Source organism: Ambystoma mexicanum, chromosome 10 (assembly GCF_040938575.1).
Source record: "Ambystoma mexicanum isolate Mex_15411 chromosome 10, UKY_AmexF1_1, whole genome shotgun sequence".
Taxonomy (NCBI): domain Eukaryota; kingdom Metazoa; phylum Chordata; class Amphibia; order Caudata; family Ambystomatidae; genus Ambystoma; species Ambystoma mexicanum.
The window spans coordinates 601,367,056-601,386,897 of record NC_090932.1 but is presented as its reverse complement, the minus strand read 5'-3'; the positions used below and the strand labels follow the sequence as shown (position 1 = coordinate 601,386,897).

The 19,842-nt window shown below is 46.8% G+C and overlaps 1 protein-coding gene across 1 annotated transcript in view; it reads left to right on the top strand.

Moving 5' to 3' along the window:
• SERPINE2 (serpin family E member 2) overlaps positions 1 to 19,842 on the top strand; it is a 641,152-nt gene that overhangs the window by 153,622 nt on the left and 467,688 nt on the right. Inside the window, exon 3 of the mRNA XM_069618158.1 lies at positions 2,230 to 2,457. Within this exon, the coding sequence (XP_069474259.1) occupies positions 2,230 to 2,457 (228 nt within the window). The remainder of the gene's footprint in view (positions 1 to 2,229; positions 2,458 to 19,842) is intronic.

Genomic DNA, 19,842 nt, shown 5'->3' with positions numbered 1-19,842 from the left:
TTCTTGTCTTTCTCTCTAGGCTCTGGGAAGTGGCTGTGGATCCGGATGATCGTTTCTGAAGATGGTGGCGTCCAGGAAAGGTGAGTGAAATGCAGCGCTGCAGCGATCGTAGCGAAATGCTTTTAAAATGATGCCTTCCTTTTCAGGATCGTCGGTGTGATGTCTCTGTGGTGCTGATTTAGCAGGTGTAAGGTCTTTTGTCTCCCTTTGCAGGAGACCCAGGATACTGACAGACGTGGCTGAGGTCCAGATGCAGGAGCTGACACGATGAGCGTCCAGCTGCGAGGAGCAGAACAACGCGAAGCGTGAGTTGCTGATCGGATGTGGTTTAAATAGCTTTGGAAGAAGTTCCAAGTGTGTATCCTTCCTCCGATCAGGTATGTATCCTTCCCCGACCACACCCGGGTGGAAAGTAGTCCCACAGGTAAAGTAGTTCCATTCAGGCCTCAAGAGGGCCTGGATGTGGCAGCATGGTCTGCATCAGGTAAGTGCACATAAAAACACTTGAACACATGTCTAGCTTTATGAGCCTGGCGCCTAAGGCGCCAGGACAGAGGTCCAACATGAGCCTGGCGCCTAAGGCGCCAGGACTGCGTCCAAAGGGCCCCAGCTTGGGCCCGCTGGCACTCCCCTGGGGGAAATGATGCCTGCCTCTGGGGTTGCTGGCTCGGACCTGGCTCCTTGGAGGTAGGCATCATGACAGTTAGTCTATCTTGACCATGGGAGTTTGTGACAATATACATGGTTAATGTTTGACTATTCCGGACTACTACGCCGGTCATATTTTGGTATTTTGCACGCAGCACTTTTTTTACATCAGTTGCATTTCGACTCATTTTTGGGTACGTTCCTTTAGAACCTACCGTATGTCCTGTATATGCATTGATTTGACAACTTAATATTAGATGCATTGATATATTATGATGACTATTTGCATTGATCTAGGGACTTATTTGTGCTTCAGTGCCACTTTTTTGAACAGCAGCGTACATTTTTACTACGCTGTTCCTACCCCTAAATGCAGTGGGGGTTTGTGTGAGACAGGCACTTAATCTGTTTTGTATCACTTTTTGATCTGTGAATTTTATATGTATGTATATGTATTTTTATCATGCATTGTATACTATTATCTATGTTTTTTGATATGGGTTTAATAAAATATGCTTTTATTAAAATATGTTTCTTTTTAATACTTTCCGTGACCTGGCATATCCCTTCCTTTGATTGAAGTCAAATATATTTTGGCGACTTGAGTCATTTGTTTCGTGTGACCCATCTCCCTTGCTTTGTTCACTTTGTTCTCTATTTCTCCCGGGTCCATGTTGTAGGGGTTGCCTATCCTTGGTTTCATGGGAGTTTGTGTAGGCAGAAGGGTCTAAGCACTGAAGGAGTGTGTAGCATATGGGAGGAGGGTCTGTATACTGCGTTCTCCCGAGATGTTCTCCCTTGCCCTCAGATGGGAGGTCTCTTCCCATGGTATCATCCCGCTAAGTGCCACTCCAGGGGGACTAACGAGTAACAGCTTCAACACCCTGGCCTCATGGGAAGGAGCGCTACCCCTTGGGGAGAAGGTCTTGGGGGGGGGGGGGGGGGGGGAGTGAAGACCTCTTGGGATTCATGACACGATGCAGACATTGGTGAAGCAGAAGTGGGGCAAGGCATGACATGAAGGAAGGAGGGAGAGAGAGAGAGAGAGACCGGTTTAGACATGGCCCCCAATTCCTGGCTGCAGCACGTATGGAGAGGGGAGGTATAACCTGAAACTTTGGTGCATGTGTCCATCCACCAATACTATCTAGCCTTTGTCAGACTTAATAGAATTGGTTTCTGGTACACTGTGGTGCTTGACCCAAATCTAAAAAGGAGGTTTGTTTACTGTGCCTTTATAATGTGCTGAAAGAAATTAGTACTTTTTGTTTCCGCTGCATGTAGGATGGTTTCTTGTATACAACAGTCATTCTGCCATCAATAGTGTTTCTTTGTATTATTCCCTAATCAAATGTTTATTGCAAAATTAAGAATATGGGAATGTCAGTTTGGCAATTCCTTATCTTGTGAGAAGAACAGCGTTTACTTGTTTACAAGCGATGAAGGGAAGGGAAAATCAACCTTCTAGTGCAACTATATTTTTTGACCTGGTAATTCTTCAAACAAATGGCCCACAAATATTTTGTTTGTGTATATATATACATGTTGTGAAATTATTATGTTCTCTTTACATGTTTAAAGGAGTTGGTAAAATCCTGAAAAAGATCAACAAAGTCCTCGTCTCGAAGAAGAATAAAGATATTGTCCTGACGGCTAATGGAGTCTTTTCACAAAGTGGATTTAAGATGGAAGCTCCCTTCATGGCAAGAAACAAAGAGGTGTTTCATGGCGAAGTCCGAAGTGTTGATTTTGCAGACAAAAATGCATCAGCGTCCATGATAAACCAGTGGGTCAAAAATGAAACTAGGGGTGAGTGGTGTTTATAAATAAAAATATACGTAACATTGTGAGTTATAAGTATTTCAGTTTCATTTGCTTAAACTCTAATTTAGATGCTACTCTATTCAGTCAATTTAGTGTTTCATCTAGCTGTAAAAAAAAAAAAAAAAAACATTTAATGTATATTCCTGAACAAGAAGTAATGGTTCTTGCTTGTCAAAAAATATCTGCTGGATCAGTTTTCACCAAACCAAGCAAAGTGCGAGATGAATTGGATGCCAACTTGGGACGCTAATATGGTCTAGGTCTGTGTTAGGGAGAATTCTCAATATGTGCTAATTTCCCTTACCATTTGAGACCCACAGCAATTTTGCTGGGTTTCTAAGATTTGATTTTTTTACCTGGAAAGAGTGTGAGCCTTTTTTTCCCACTCTTTCATGTATCTTGATGTGTGTTTTTCTTTTTGTGTTCTTTGGTTATGGAGTTTTAACACAACCATAGGAATCATCTTTTTCTGTCTCTGTCTGCGAGACAGCACTGTCTCGCAAGGCATGTAAAGTTAAATTGGCTTTACTAGTCTCTTTAAATTTACTGACCCAGCACACACTATCTTACTATAGAGTGGTGGAGGGGTTGCCTAGCTTCTCCTGAGTCAAAACACTTCTGTAACAGTAAAATGTTACCCTTTCCTACTTTAAATGGCTGCTGGCAGTGGTTTAGATCAAACTACCATGATTTTTCCCTACCGCTAACAACGGTAGCTAAAAATCGGGTCAGCCATGTTTTTCAATATGGCGCCCAAGACCTATCTGTAAAAACAGACTACGGTCATCTTTTTTTGCCATTTCTTTTAGGAAAGGTCCTTCTTGTGTTTGTCTCTGCGCGCCAAAGCAGGTTTGGTCTCTTTGTTCGTTGCCCTTTGGCGGGCTTCAGTGCTGAAGCCCTCCTCTGGTGCCAGGGTGGATAGGATGTGAGGGAGGTGCCCGAAACTCCCTGTGCTTAAGTCTCCTTGGAGACCTGAATGCACTCTAGCATGATTGGCCGGCTGGCTCTCCGGCAAGGAGAGCCACCTTGCGTATGAGTGACAGCCGGGCTGGAATGAATGGGGGAAAACTGTTTAAAAGCAGGTCTCTAGGACTTGGAAAGCAGAGTCGACCACTGTAACGAAAGAACCGAAGAGGAGCGGAAGGAAGAGGACTGCTGCAACTCCTGGACGACGGGTGAAGCCCTGCTGCAGGTCCAAATCGCCTGAAACTCTGATGACCGAGAAGCCCTTCAAGGTTAACAACTTCCCTTGCATTTGGTGGGAACAACCAACTTGCAAGCCACCTGGACACCGTCCTCTTCTGGTTGAATTTTTATCAGAGTGCTGTTGAAAACCGGATAGCCAGACGGAAGGAGACCAGCTAGTGGACTTTAAGGCACTCACACCTTAAACCGATGTCTTGCTACAGCTTTTGGTCTCTACCCTGGGCAGTGCAGGAACCTCCCGATGTCCTCCTTCTTGTCCCCACGACTGAAGCTCAGGAACAGCGAGATCTGCTCGAACTTCCAGGAACAACTGCCTCAGCTACAGCTTTCTTCATTGACAAGGTACTGTGCAAACGCCAGGAACAACTGCCTCTGCTACAGCTTTCTTCATTGACCAGGTACCGTGCAAACGCGGTCCGGAGGTCTTTTCAGCCATCGAGAAAGTCTGTGAAACTTTCCTCAACTACGAAGGCTTATCCTTCCCTAAACATTCGTCAAACTTTACGCCTAGCCAAATCCTTTAAAAATCTCTGGCAAAGACTTAACCGTTCTCTACCAGAACTGTGCTATGCTATACAAAAGGCTCTGAACCATTGACTTTAGCCCAGGCCTATTGAGAAGAATTGCTGGTTGTATTTAACTGAAACCCTTTGCCCTGCTTATGAATGTATTTGGGCTGTCTATTCTTAAAACCTTGTTTTTTCCCTCCTTTATTAAGTATTTGAAGTGCCATTTTGCTCCCACTTCATTTTGGAGCTAAACTTGATCATTTACTTGCTGGTTGGATTTTTGTGGTGTATTAATGTGTGATATTGAGCTGCTTATGCTAGAGTAATGTTTTATAACTGACTGAGTAAGTAAATGTATTTCTGATGCTTGTTAATCTGCTTAGAATCACATGCTGTTTATATAGTCCGACATCCAGTGGTAACTGCAGAGTATTGCATCTTGTCTTTCGGGGACCGAAAGGGGACGTCGGCATAGGCGTGTCTGTAACACTATCCCTATTTTTTTTTATTTTATTTTTTTATTAAACTGTTTATCACAGTTTTTACAAAAGGGTGGGAGCAAAAGAAAGTGTTTCTTCATTTGATCCTAAACAAATGTTTCTTCATTTGATCCTTTATTGTCATTGCTGTGGTTTGCTTTCCAGGTTGTTGTCAGGTTGTTTCTTCTCTGGTCAAGTTTATGTTCTGGAAGAACTGTCCGACCGCAATTACTGTTTTGGTGTTTTCACCCGACATCAGAATGTTCCACCAGTAATCTTCTTCCATACACCATCTGTTTTTGAATAGGTGTCCCATATGGGTCATTCTTTTTGAGACCAGTTCAGGACATGACAGCAAAAGATGCCTCAGGGTTTCCACTGTATCTGTTTTGTTACAGAATCTGCAAAGGTTGTTGGAGGCAGAACCTCTGATGAATAGAATTTCTTTGGTGTGTAGAAGGTTCAGCCTAGCCCTTAAGTATGTTTTTCTAATTTGCTCGCTAGGACCGTTTAACAAGTATCTCATAGGCTTGTTTTGTTTTTGATGGTTAACCGGTAGGTCCAAGGCTGATTTGTATTTCGCAGCGTCGTCTTGTGTTTTGATCCCGTCCATTTCCTTATATTTTTCGGCAGTTTTATTTGGATTACATTCCAATTCTTCCCATGAGCTTCCTATTTCGGCAAGTGTTTCCGTGTTTCTTTGCTCCCAAATAGAAAGGATGGTATTTGAACTTTTGTTTAGCTCTTTGTTTAATACCTTAAATATCTTCTAAGAGGATAGTCTGATTTTCTGGTGCAGCGTCAGAGTATTTAGATTGACTCTTCCCTTTAGTGAAAGGACATTGATTTCTCTATGAAAAATCAATGGTGTTGATTGTGGGAGCGTCAAAAGTTTCCTCCAAAATAGGCCTTCCAGTTTTATCCAGATTCTCTCGGGTATCATAGGCATCGCCTCTGCCCCATAGGAAATAGCAGGCACTGCTTTTGCTGTGTAAAAATTAAGAGCTGGTTTCAAGGAGAATTTTCTGAATTTTTTGTCCATGAGTCGTGCTTGTGTCATCATGATTTTTGTTTTTGCGATCATGGATTCCTGCATAGGGATTTCAAAACGGTTTGAATTGATCGTGACTCCCAGGTATCTGAATCTGAATGATTTTATTTTTTCCAGTCTCTCTCCTGCCAGATACCATTTCGATTTTTATTTTCGTGGTGTTGTTTTTTCCAATGTCATTATTTTTGTTTTTGTTGAATTTAGAATCCGGTCATTGGCTTGGAGGTATCCTGAGAGTCAGTTGAGTTTGCGTTGTAGACCTATGGCAGTTTGGTCCAATAATAGGATGTCGTCAGCGTAGAGTAGTCTGCCAACGTTCTCGTCTCCAATGTTCGGTGGAAATGTTCTGACTGTGGGGTCCCAGTTTTGGTAGTCACCAGTAAATGCATTGTACAATGCGGGGGCCAGTGGGCACCCTTGCTTTACGCCTCTATGGGTGTTAATCTCCTCTGAGAGTTGGCCTATTCCATTGTGTCTGACCCTCATGGAGGTTCCGGAGTACAGCTCGATAATTGGGTTCAGGATTGATGCAGGACAGTTCCAGGTCCTCTGTTTCCTCCAGAGTCGGTCTCTGTTGACTGTATCAAAAGCATGAGAGAGCTCTATGAATGCCAGATGGATCTTTGGACGTCCCTATAGAACCTTAGCTTTGAGTATACTTAATAGCATTATGTTGGCCATTGTTCCAATGTTTTTTACAAAGCCTGTTTGGAAATCGTCGTGAGCTTCAGAGGTGACTGCCCAAATCTTGAATTTATCCAAAAGGGAGGCACCGAACAGTTTCCCAATGGTGTCCAGTAAGGCGATTGGTCTATAGTTTGATGGATTCCCTTTGTCGCCTTTCTTGAAAATTGGGACCACGTTTGCTGTTTTCCAAGATTTCGGAATAGAGCGGGTGTCGGCGCATTGTCGGAATATTCGGGCTGTAAGGGCTCCCCATGATTATGTTGTTTTTGAGGTCAGCATTGAAGATTCCATCCGGTCCGGCTGCCGGGCGTTGTTCAGTTTCCGGATTTTCCCACAGATTTCCATTTCATCACATTCTATGTCCCATCGATCTTTTTGGGCCCGTGGAATTTCGTGAGTATTGTCCTTAGGTGGGGCAAACATATTTGAGAAGAAAGAGATCCAGTGCGTCTCTCCAATTGAATTAGCTAAGGCGTCCTTGGAATTGTTTCCTTTCGGGTCGATCAGGGCCCAGAAAGCTTTGGATTGCTTCCCACTTAGAGTCCTTAGCATGTTCTCCGAGTCCTCTTGGTATAGTATGGCGCGATGGGATTTCAGCCAATTTTTGAAAAATAATTTTGCAAACGATGCTGTCTCAGCTGTTAGTTTTGAGGTGCGAGATTTTGCTTTACGTAAAGTTCTTCTCATTTCTCTTCTTTTTTCCACCAGTTGCTTGTTGCTCATGTGTTTCGGATTCTTTGCAAATGCTTGTAGTTTCCTTTGTTGTTGGTAGGGGATCAGTAGGGGGTAATCGGATGTTAGTGACCCCGCTGGTTCGCCAATTGTTCTTTAGTAGTTCTTTGTAATTGCTCTTATTGCCTCGCTGGTGGGTCTTAGTCTTGTCCCTGCACCATTGATGACGATTGACTGAGTTATTTTCTTGCTTTTTTCCTCCGATTTTGGTTCTGGGGCTGACCATGTGGCCATCAGAAGGTTGTGGTCACTTTTTTCGGTTCTTATCACTTCGAATTTTGAGAGCAAATTTCTGGATACGTATATATGGTCCAGAAAGGCTTTGAGGGTTCCTTGTTCCCAGGTGGGGATGGGGTTAGGTGTGGGAGAAGTCAAGTAATGAAGGTTATGAAAATCAAGTTCGTGCATGAGTGTTTCCCAACTCTTGCCTCTCTGATCCGATTCCCGGATTGTCGAAGGATCTTGAGTTGCCGATCCAGGGTTTGGGTTGCCCTTTTTTGTGTTCTGGCCAATGTTAGGTAGGGTCAGGTTTAAGTCCCCACATATTATGATGTAATCGATGGCCATCGTGTTTAGACTAGACTCTATCGTTTGACCAATATTTGCCAGAAGAACTGCTTCTTTCAAAGCTTTTGGGTTCCAATATATGTTTATCACTAAGTATGATATTGGCTTGTCCAAGTTTTCGCCTGCTGCGGTCTTCTGGCCGGAAACCAAGAAAGCCAAAATGAAAGCACTACTTACCAGTGTTTGTTTAAGTTGCAGGCTGCTACAGATTCTGATAGCTGTCAGGAGCCCTGAGCTAGGCCTGCCTGTTATTCCTTGTATTGCTGGTGAGAAATCAATTTCAAAACCATCACTTGTTGGCTTTTTGTAGAGCCACGTCTCCTGTAAGCAGAGAAGGTCGAATGTTCCCAATTTCACATCTGTTTTGGATGTCGGATGGATGAAGCCTCTTGTGTTCCACAAACCCATTATTAATCTGCTAGAGGTCTGGAGTGGACTTCTGGGATCTTCGTCTTCTCCAGTCACGGTTGTTCGTGGCTATCCTCTAGTTTCTGTTGAGGGTCTTTCCGGGATCCAGGCCCATCTAGTTTTTTCGTTGTCTTTACGGGAGTGTCGCGAGTAATTATGTAGTTCACTTGTCCTCCTTCTAGGGGGGGTCTTGATCAATTGTTAACTTCCGATTCGGCAAGGGGCCCTTCGGGAAACGTTCTGGCTCCATGTTACTCAGTTTTTCCTTATGTCGAATCGCGGTGTTACTTGTGGGGCTTTTGTGCCGTTGAGTTTTAGATGGTTTGTATGGTGAGTCCCGTCGGTCTTTGTGGCTGGAGGTTCTTCTCTCATCCCTAGTAGGTTCCTTTCCATAATGGTTACCAATTGGCCTCCTTTCCTCAAAGTCCTTAGTTCTGGTTTCAGAATGAGTTTTACGAGGTCTATAGTGAGGAACTCGGTGACACAAAGGACCGTCTGGAGTGTCCTCGAGTGCTCTCCTTTCGTTCAGATCTTGAGCTCCGACTTGCGTAGTATGAAGCTCGAGATCTTGAAGAGGTGTCTAACTTGTCGGAAGGAACATGTTCTTTGATTGATATGTAATCTCTCACTTTTGGTCCAGCTGGTGCTTGGCGAGAGTTCTCCTTGTCACTGCTTATTTCTTCCAGGTAGTAGCCTAGGTCTGTAAGGGCTCTGGACTCGCCCTTGAGCTTACGTCTCGTGCTTGATGAAGATATATGGATATATACACTGTCTATGCAGTGGGGACCCGAACATTCAATGACGTCAAGGTGATCTGATGTTACTGATCTTAGAGACGGAACTTGATGGAGTAGGTCCATTATTACAGATCTGTTTAGAACCTGATTGGACTTTGATTTGTAACTGGGTTGTAAGAAGAAAGAATGGGTATCAGGAGTCTCGTTAGACGAGTACGTTTCCAATCTCTATCCAAGTGCTTCGGTGGTGTCGAAAAGTTCTGTTCTCTTTTTTGGTGGTAGTCTCTGGGTTCTCTTTTTTGTTGCATGTGCACTCTGGGTTTCCACCTGTTAGGAGTGTGAATTTTTTTCTGATTGTTGGATTCATCCCGTTTTTTGTTGCTAGAAGGATGTCTTTGTTTTGACCAAGCCGAGGGCTTTCGTTTCGCGTCTTCAGCCGTGTGAAGCGGTGTAGTTTTTGGCTCTAAGAGTCTGATTTTTTTTTTTTTGGAGGTGTACCATTGTCAAGGTTCTGATCAAAGGAAACAGTTTTTCTTTTTGATTCACGGTTGTTATCAGATTTTGGGTCTTTGGCCAGCCATTGAGAAGAGTTCCAGGGCGTTTCCTATTAAATCGCTTTCAGTGGGGGAGGGAGATCTATTGCTATTCAGTCTAGCGTGGTTATTTTGAGTAGCGTTTGGAGTTGATAGTTTCGTTGGAATTTTGATGTACTTTCGCTGGATTGAAAGTGAAGATTTTTTCGTGGCCTTAGGATGTTCCGTTGCCAATTTGGGTTGGGCAGTTGTCCCGGTCTTTGGTTTCGTTGCTGGTGCTGAGGGTGTGGGTGGACCATCAGCAGAGACTCTGAGCTCTTGTTCTTTCTCGTTGATTATGCAGCCGTTTAGTGCCTTTGTCTTGCTCATTGGTAGGATTGAACATTTGAGAGTGGTTTGATTTCCGTGGGTTTTCTTTGTCAAATCTGATGTGAGACTTAGAAGAGAGAGTCTTGCGTTCTGATTATCCGGCGCCGTAGTCATTAGGGGGTTCTTGCCTGATACAGCTGAACAAGGGTTGCTATTCTTGTCGGCGATTCCTGCTTTGAAATGGAATGTTTTCACTGGTGGGAAGTCGACCTGTGACTGAACAGATTTTGTTTCCAGGTGTTGTTGGTCCCTTGTTTGTGTGCTGACTTCTTTAGTGGTCTTCCTGTTTTCTATTTTTGAAGTGATGAATCCTTCTAGGAAAATTAGTTTTGCCTGTGCAGAGGATGCCAGCGTTACTTGATCCTTTACAGAGTCATTGAGGGATTCGTACAGTTTAGTGAACGGAGCTAGGGCTATAGTGATAGCTGACATTATCATTAGTAGTGGCAGTTTTTTGTTTGGCGTTTCTTTGCTAGAGTTTCCCATGATTTCACTTTGACTCCTGTTCTTTGGCGGTGTGCTTGGCGTGAGCTGATTCAGAGTTTGAGCTTCCTGCGGTCGGTTGATCATTGACGTTTTAGTCCTTATCAAATGATCCTGATGTGGGATAGCCTGCGTTAGTTTTGCGGGCAAGGGTTGCGTTATGAGTCTCTCAGATTTTGAATTTGTTGAGTCCAGGTTCTTGGTTGTTGGACAGGGGTTTTGTGATTTAGTCGATATGGTTGTTGGTTCTGGCGTCCCACCATGTAACAGATTTTCTTTAGGCATGTTTGGCTTATTGTGGCTGTGTGATGGAGCAGAGTGCTGTGAAGAATTTCCTGTTGTGTTAAATTCCGTATTCCTTGCTGGCGGTTTCCCAAAGTGCCATCTTTTGTTGGTGGGTAGTTGAGGGCTTGAAGCATTAGGGTTGGGAGACTTTGTGTTGAAGTTTAGTCTCATCGGAATGACGGGGGAGTCGGTGTGATCATTTTCTTCTAAAGTCCCCTCCAGGAGTTCTGCATCAGAAATCTCACATTTCCCTATGAAGACTTTTTTCCCTTGTTTGCTGAAGAATTTATCAAGGGTGCCCACTGATAGGATCTGGGCCTCTTTGTTCCGATTTGTTGGGGCAGGCTGCAAGTTATTTTTTGGTGGTCTGCACGTAAGAGGTTTAGTTTTATTTGTTTTGCCTGGTTTTGTTCTGTTTCCCTTCATAGGCGAGTATTTGGCCTTCGTTGGGGTTGAGTCTTTAGGTGACGTTTTATTAGTGTTGGGTGAAGGCTCCTTTTCAGAGGCCCCCGGTAGTGTTGCCTTTGAGGTAGTTAAAGGGGGCGTAGTATCGTGGTTTATGGAGCTATCACTTTCTGAATCCTCAATTGTTGAGTATGAGCAATCACCTGACCAGGTTTCCCATAATGGATGGGGGCCTAGCTAAGTCCTCCCTGGCCAACACCGGATGAATCTCAATGTCAATTTTTATTTTGTTTCCCCCATGGCTGGGGGCGTCAATGTTGCTCACTTTTATGGAGTCATTGGCCTCGTTGAAGTTAGGTATGGTGGAGCATATGAGATTCCCAAACAAGTCTCTAGAGGTCGCTAGATCTGGCGTGGCGCCCTCTCCTACCGATCCAGGGACAAGTGCTCCGGGGCCCGCTCCTGCCAAGCAGAGCAGCGCCGGTGAGCACCCGCCCACTCCCACTCCGCTTGCAACTCCCTGGCCAGGAGGGCCGCGAGGGGGCAGAAAGCTCTCGCGAGGAGGCTCCTCTCCCCTGGCTGCCCCCCGAGAGGAACCCCGCCCGCGTCCGCCACAGACTGCAGAGAGCGCAAGGAGCGTCTCGTGGAAGAGTCCAGAGCACCCGCCCCAACAACATCCGAGGGAGGTCGAGCCAGAGCTCCCAGACCCAGCGGTAAGTGGGGGTTTGACTTGGGGGACGGGCGATCCATGTTGCTTTCGCAGGTCGCTGCCGCTGGTGGTCGAGCCGACGCTCCCAGACCAGCCGGGGGGGTTGGTGGGGGCTGGAGGTGTAAAGATGGCGCCATCCTGGGCTCTGTCTTGTTTCTCCATTCTAGAGGATCGAGCCGACGCTCCCAGACCCGCCGTAGAGTGGAGGGGAGCCGGGGGGGGTTTTATGACGCCGTCTTGGGCTCCCTTCTGTTCCACGTTTCCTGGGGGTCGAGCAGACACTCCCAGACCAGCCAGAGATTGTGGGGGGGGCCAGGCGAGGCTTAACTATCTCAACCGTAACCACCTCCTGCGGCGCCACCACTAGTTGTCGGACAGACCTTCCCGGCCCTCCCATAAGGAGCGGCGCGGCTAACTGGGTCGCGAGGAGGTTGGTTTCCTCCAGCTTGGGACCCTCTGTTGGTCGAGCCGATGGTTCCAAATTGCCTTGACTTTGGGGGTTTAGAAGAAGTTTGTGCGTTTGTTGAGAGGGGATGAGTGCTCTTGCGGCCTGTAGTTTCTTGCTTCTTGAAGGGTTTTTGTGGGGGCTGCGGTGCTCCAGCCCACTGTCTTCACTACGGGTTCTCTGGCTTCTTAGCCAGTGTACTTCTTCTTTGGGTGCACGGGCAGCAGGGTTCATGTTGCCAGTGCTGTGAGGGTAGCCCCGGCGGTCCTGGCTCGGACGGCCTTGACTCTGCGGCCCGCTCCGCAGATAGATGGGTGTTTTATGGACACACCTTCACTAGGAACAGCAACTGTAGAGAGACTGCCACGGACTGCCTAGACTCTGCGGCCCGCTCCGCGGATAGATGGGTGTTTTATGGACACACCTTCACTAGGAACAGCAACTGTAGAGAGACTATCCCGATCATGACGTATAAAGAGACATTGTTTATCTTATACCGACTTGTCGGTTATTCCCTGTTAAGTCACTTCGGTCACAAGAACATCTTCGACGAAGACTGCGGGGGGTTCGTCTACGGCGGTGGATTTTGGTGCCTAAGATCCAGCGGCCGGAAATTTCCACGTGGTCGGGCCCTCTGGCTGACCTTTACATTGGGGGGAGAGGGGTCAGGGTGGCCATATTTTTAGTATGTCTTTCCTCCTTTCCCCTCTTTACCCTTTTGGTCTTGTCATTTTCCCCTTTGGCTATGGAAAGGAATCCTTTTAGGTTCTGCCCTAAGTATAGGGCCAGATATCCTTGGAAGGACGAACACAGGACGTACGTCTGTCTCCCCTTAGATCACGACGAAAAGCCGTGTGTGGCCTGCAAACTCCTTCGGCTTAAGACCCTTAAGGAGCGCTGTGTAAAGCGGTGGGCTGCGTACGGTATGTCACGGTTGGATCCCCCACCGCCATACCTGCTGAGAGTGAAGGGGGCACCTCAGATGACCAAACATCCGTTGCGGATGTAATAGACCTCGACGCAGACACTTCTAGGTCTGCCACACCCGTCCCCCACCCTTTAAGGCCTGACTGTGGTCTCGCTTCAGGGACAACACCCGATGACAGGGGCGTACAAACGTATCTCAGTAAGCATACAACCCCTACACCGGTTTCGACATCGAAAAGGTGAAAGCGGCAACAGGGCCGTTGAAAATTTTGACGGGTTCCTCGGATCGGGCAGATCCAAAGCCTTCCCCCGCATCCACAGCAGCGTCTTGCAACTGGGCAATCAAAAACAAGTAAGGGCGCTACTCCAAAAACTTCACACGTCTAAGCGTGGAAATCTGACGCTGCGACGGCCCCGAAGGCCGCGGTAGGCCCGAAAGTTACGACTAGGCCTCTAGTTGAAAAACCGACCGCTAGGCCCTCAGAAGTTAATGCACCTGCTGATAGACCATCGGAGGAATTATCTCACGCCGATTCGGCAGTTATCGAAGACAGCATTGCGAGGATTACGGCAACGGTGGGACTTATCCCGGTTCCGCGTAAAATCATGGGGCAAGCCGCAGACAAATCTTCGAATGCGGTTTGGGGCCCCGATTCTCACAATACTTATGAAGAATGCCGTAGGGCAGAGGATGACGTTTTTCCACCCGTAGGCACGCCTGGGTCCTCTAAATGGACTAGAGAGAAATTTGAAGGGTGTATGGACTGGCTGGAGAGGATTATCAATTTTTTGGATCATCCATCCCCGAAAAAGTCTCGTGGAGAGCCTAACCCTCAATCTTCTCATTTTCAAGAAGATCAACCTTCTGTCCCCATCCAGCAGGAAGACATTGTCCACATGGACACCTATAGGGACATTTACAATGAAGAGGAAGAAACGTCTTTTCTATAGAATTATGAAGAGGAACAGCAGGGTGCCAGAGACAATTTGGAAGTAATCCTGCAGTAGGGTACGGCCCCATGGACACTGCCACTTCAAGATCAGGACACTGATGTTTTGTGTCTGGATTCCCCTCCGTCCAGCCCGGGTCGCCAGGCCTCACCTGTAGATGACCAGATGGCCTTCAACTCTATATGCTGAAAAAATCAGCTGAACACTTTAAAATCTCTACTCAAGAGGCTGTGCCTAAACAGGATTTTGTAGAGGATATCCTTAAGGAAAAGCCTCCATCTAGCCAAGCTATTCCCTTACTTAATTCCATCAAGAGAAGGTTGGCTCCCTCCTTGGTGTCACTAGCTCATACCCGAGCAGTAAACCCAAGAGTGAAAAAAATTGTTTTGGCCGTCTCCTTCCGACCCTCTATACATTAGGGGGCACGCCATCCCAGACTCTCTGGTAGTGACTACCACCTGAAAGAGGGCAGGGGTACCCCTTGCCACTGGTGAGGCACCTCCGGACAAGGAGGACAAGGAATCCAAAAGGCTGTATGCTCTAGGCAAATGAGTCACCTTGGCTGCCCCATACACTACGGGGATAGCTAATACCACGCTATTGGCAAGTTATGCTGACGCTCAGTGGGACCTACTCCAAGAAAGCCTCCAAGAGGTTCCAGAACCAGTCAAGTCCAAGATTCTCTCTATTGTGGTTGAGGGAAGACAAGTGAACCAGAATGTGATTTAAAATGCCCTGGACACGGCTGACGCAGCAGGCAGGTCTCTGGCCCGAGGGACCCTCCTCAAAAGACACGCTTCACTGCGTACCTCAGGGTTCAAACCCGAAACGCAGGCCTCTCTCATCAATAAGCCTATTGATGAAGCTAACCGCTTCGGGAAAGTGGTTGATGAGGCCTTGGAAACAGCCAAGAAAGAGCATGAGACTCTTAAATCCCTACAACAGATCACACAAAGACCTTCCCCCCCAGAGAAGTAATAACTCTCGTCTGTCCTTTCGAGGGCAGTCCCGTGCAGGTCAAAACAACTATGGCATGGGGAATTTCAACACAGGACAAACTTCAGGAAGCCCCTCATACTAACATTCAAGGGGTCAGCGACGCGGCAAAAACAGAGTTGGAGGCCCCAATCCTAGAGGAGCCACAGCCTCTGGTCAGAAATGACCACCAGATCCAGGTCCCCTCCCATGTCACCCCGGTCGGGGGGCACTTAACATCTTTCCTCACGGCATGGGAGGGGATAACTTCAGACCAGTGGGTCATAAAGACAGTTGCCCACGGGTACTGCGTGGAATTCGCCCGACCTCCACAATTCAGACCACCGCGCTCACGGCGCCTTTCACCGGACCATCTGGAGATCCAGGAATCAAGAGGTGGAAGCGCTTCTGGGAAAGGATGCCATAGAAGCCGTCCCTATTCTTCAGGTAAATTACTGTATTTATTCAGTGTACTTCCTTGTACCCAAAAAGGACCTCACTGTGCGCCCTGTTCTAGACATGCGCCCAGCGAACAAGTTCATTAAACCCCAGAAGTTTCGCAAGGTGACCCTACAGGAAGTAATCCCACTGCTGAAACAGGGGGACTACATGGCAACATTGGACATGAAAGATGCATACTTTCATATTTCAATGTTGCCAGCGCACAAATATCTAAGGTTCATGATAGAGGACAGACATTACCAATTCAAGCTACTCCTCTTCGGCATCGCCTCAGCGCCAAGGGTGTTTACCAAGGCCCTGGCAGTGGCTGCAGCACACCTGTGCAGACTATTCGTCCCAGTTTACCCTTACTTCGACGACTGGCTCATCACAGGGGACTCATACAACACATGCTTTTCGAACACCCAAAAAACAGTAGATCTTCTCTTCAGGCTGGGTTTCTCAATCAATGAGAAGAAATCCAGTCTAGTCCCCAGTCAAACAAAATAATTTCGTCTTGCCCTCCCACGAGAGGGTTCAGAACATGCTTTTTCAGATTCCTCAATATGTAGCCAGTCGGGAGGTGACGGTATGCAAGGCCATGCGCTTGCTAGGAATTAAGGCGTTGTGCATATACTTGGTTCCACAAGCGCGGCTGCGCATGCGTCCCATGCAAGAGTGGCTCAACAGCCAGTGGTGTCAGGCCAGCGGACAATGGGAAGATCTGGTCGTTGTCTCGCCAGCCTTCGTTCTCTCTCTGCAGTGGTGGTCAAGAGAAAACCTCTTGAAGGGGAAAACCTTCACCACACCTGCAGTGGAAGCCACTCTCATGACAGACACATCTCTCACGGGGTGGGAGGGGCTCACCTGCTTCAGCACACAGCACATGGAGTGTGGTCCCCTCAAGTAGCATCCAACCATATAAATTTACTGGAGCTATTAGCGGTGGTCAAAGCACTAAAGGCCTTTTGGATGTAGCTACAAGGGATGACAGTGCTGATTCTAACGGACAGCACTACAGCCATGTATTACCTGAACAAACAGGGGGCACTCGCTCTCCAGGGATATACAAGCTGTCCCAAAACCTCTGTATATGGGCTCTCAGACACAAGATGTTTCTGTTGTCCCAACATGTTCCAGGGGAAATCATTCTTCTGCAGACGTGCCCAGCAGAGATTATCCTCTGCCCGAAGAATACGAATGGCATCTGCACAAAGACATTGTGACCAACGTCTTTGCAGAATGGGGCTTCCCAGAGATCGACCTGTTTGCAACTCAGTAGAACGCCCAATGCCAAGACTGTCACGGAATTCCCCCTTTCTCACCTGGGTTCGATCCTTGCAGGATTTCTTGGGCGGTGTCTTCTTACGCACGGACCTGGTCTTGTATAAGCCCACGCAAGCCTCTTCTGGTTCCAGCGTGCGTTCAAAGCTCCAGGATTCAGACACTCTGGGATCCAGGAGCAAAGAAGGTAAGCACACAGCAAATGAGTCTGGGAAACAAGGAGGAAGGAAGAGGGTAATGGGAATGGAATTAGGAGATCCAGGAACAAGGACAACAGAGTAGCGAACTACGGAGCACACGTCTAGTCGCTGCTTGCAGTAGCATTGAGACACGTGGGCGCGGCCTATTTGTAAAGACGCTGCGTCTGACGTAAGGACAAGGAAGATGTTGCACGTTAGACAGCCATGTTGGGAGTATCAAGGAGTACAAGCCCAGTTGTGACGAGGACCATGAGGTCCAAAAGGGGCGTGTTCTGTGGGTCATGACAAAGACTACTCCTCCAGGTATCCCCAGAACCGCTCCAAGGGGAACGTCTCTGGATAACATGATCAGGGAAATTGGTCTGTTTTTCCCCCACCTCCCCTTCTCAACAAGATGGTGCACAAGATGCACCAGGAACCAGTTACCATGATACTGGTGGCCCCCATGTGGGCCCGCCAACCCTGGTTCGCTCACCTGATGGAAATGTCCCTCTCCCCGCCAGTGAAACTACCCTGCCTGTACAACATGTTGTCTCAGGACAAGGGGGAGACCCTACACCCATGCGCACAAACTCTGAATTTAGCAGCTTGTCTCCTGAGGTCATAGAGTTTGGACACCTACAGCTCCCTCAGAGGTGCATGGACATACTCGGGGAAGCTAGGAAACCAAACACACGTTATTGCGATGCCAGCAAATGGAAATGTTTTGTCATCTGGTGTAATTCCAACGGTGTCAATCCCATAGATTGCTCACCCATACACATTGTGCTGTACCTAACCCATCTGTTAGACACTGGGTTGGTCTTCATTTTCCTAAAGGTTCATCTGGCTGCTCTCTCAGCCTACACCACATCACAACAAAAAGTGTTGTGGTGGAAGATACCAGTGATTAAGGCCTTTATGGAAGGGGTTAAGAGGATTTATCCTCCCATTTCTCACCCAGCTCCTGGTTGGGACCTAAATGTGGTTTTGACCAGGCTCATGGGAGCTCCCTTTGAGCCTATGCATAAAGCAAGTATAAAAGACCTGACTTACAAAAAACGGCCTTCTTAGTGGCTATCACTTCTATCAGAAGACTTTGCGAACTACAGGCACTTTCTGTTCTAGACCCCTTCGTTACAGTCCACAGGGATAAGGTAGTTCTGCGCACGCACCCCAGATTTGCGCTCAAATTCATATTGATGTTCGATGTGAACCAGTCGATTGAACTACCTACCTTTTTCCAGAATTCCACTAGCATGGCCGAAAGAAGCCTACACACACTAGATGTGCGCAGGGCAGTCCTGTTCTACCTGGAAAGAACTAAACCACTGAGGAAAGCGAACCGGTTTTTCGTTTCAGTGGCAGCTGGTAGAGAAGGGAATCTGTCTCTAAATCAGCTATCTCAAGGTGGGTTGTCAAATGCATCACACTGTTACACTCTTGCTAAGAGAGAACTGCCCTTCGAGCCTAGAGCACATTATGCTCGAGGCACTGGGGCATTCATTGTAAATGTTCCCCTCGAGTCCATTTGCAAAGCGGCAACCTGGAGTTCTGTACACACCTTTACAAAACACTATTGCCTAGACATTCTAGGTCTGATTCTCAGGTGGGACAAGCAGTACTAAGAGATCTTTCTCTACTGTTCCTTCTCACAACCCACCTCCAACTCCGGGTACTGCTAGCTAATCTATGCACAGCATGTGATTCTAAGCAGATTAACGAGCATCAGAAGACATGCATTACTTACCGTAATAGCATTTCTGATGATTGTATCTGCTTAGATTCACATGCGCCCTCCCTACCTTCCCGCTCGGGGTGGAAGGAACATGGATGTCTTACTACTTTCTCTCTTTATGTTCTCACTATAGCCTTGGCCTCCCTCATGGCAGAAAAAATACAATCGGAGGGACCTCGGCACGTGAGGGATTTTGGGTACACTATACGTCACGATAGGGATAGTGTTACAGACACGCCTATGCCGACCTCCCCTTTCGGTCCCCAGAAGACAAGTTGCAATACTCTGCGGTTACCACTGGATGTCAGACTATATGCACAGCATGTGAATCTAAGCGGATACAATCATCAGAAATGCTATTACGGTAAATAATGCATGTCATTCTTTTACCAAGAAACCTTGAATAACTGTATTGGTTGGTCCTTTGTGTAACTTGTTCTACTGCTCACTTAAACTCTTGAGATAAGTCTGTCTGCTCAGCTATTGCTACCACTTTACTGTGTAGTACTGGCTTGTACCAAAGGTGAAATTGTGCTATTCTTGTAGTCCTAATTGCCTGTAATGTTCCCCAAGGGTACTGCTGGTGATTCTGCCTAACAGTCTGTCCAGTGTTTTTTTCAATAGGTAAGAATATAGTCTCCCATTTGACACAGCGCTCTATATCTTTGCACACCTAATAAAAGTTTACTGCAAATTATTAGGGCGGCAGTCGCCACCCTATAGTTAAGGTGAGTCGTACTGCCATAGGATCCCCAAAAAATTCTATTGCTAATAACTTTTGATTAGTTTGATGGATTTAGCCAAAAATGTGAAGCCAATTTGACACCCCCCCCCGACCCAACCACCAGACTGCAAATATGGTAAAGATTTATTCAAAAATAAAAACAAGTTATTAAGAAAACAATTTTAAAAAGTTATGCCCTACTTCATGTTCATTTTGCCATAGATAAAAAAAGGCCGATTTTTGCCGGAACACACAGCCCAAACCATGGACGGATTTGCACCAGGTCGGCACATGGACATGAAGCGTTTATTGGAGGCCTTTTTGTGGTTTGTGGTTATTCTGTCCAGTCATTTTTTAAATATTTGATGGAGAAACAGAAAGCAATTTCTCAGGTAAATTGCCAAAACTGTGTGTTTTTAGAAATGAAACCGCCGCCATCTTGTTTTTCTCTCGATGCGAGAGATAGCCGCGGCTATAGCTGGGGGGGCTAGAGGGCACCATGTGAAATTTGGCAGTTAGAGTGGGTCTAGGGGACTGAGTTTGCAA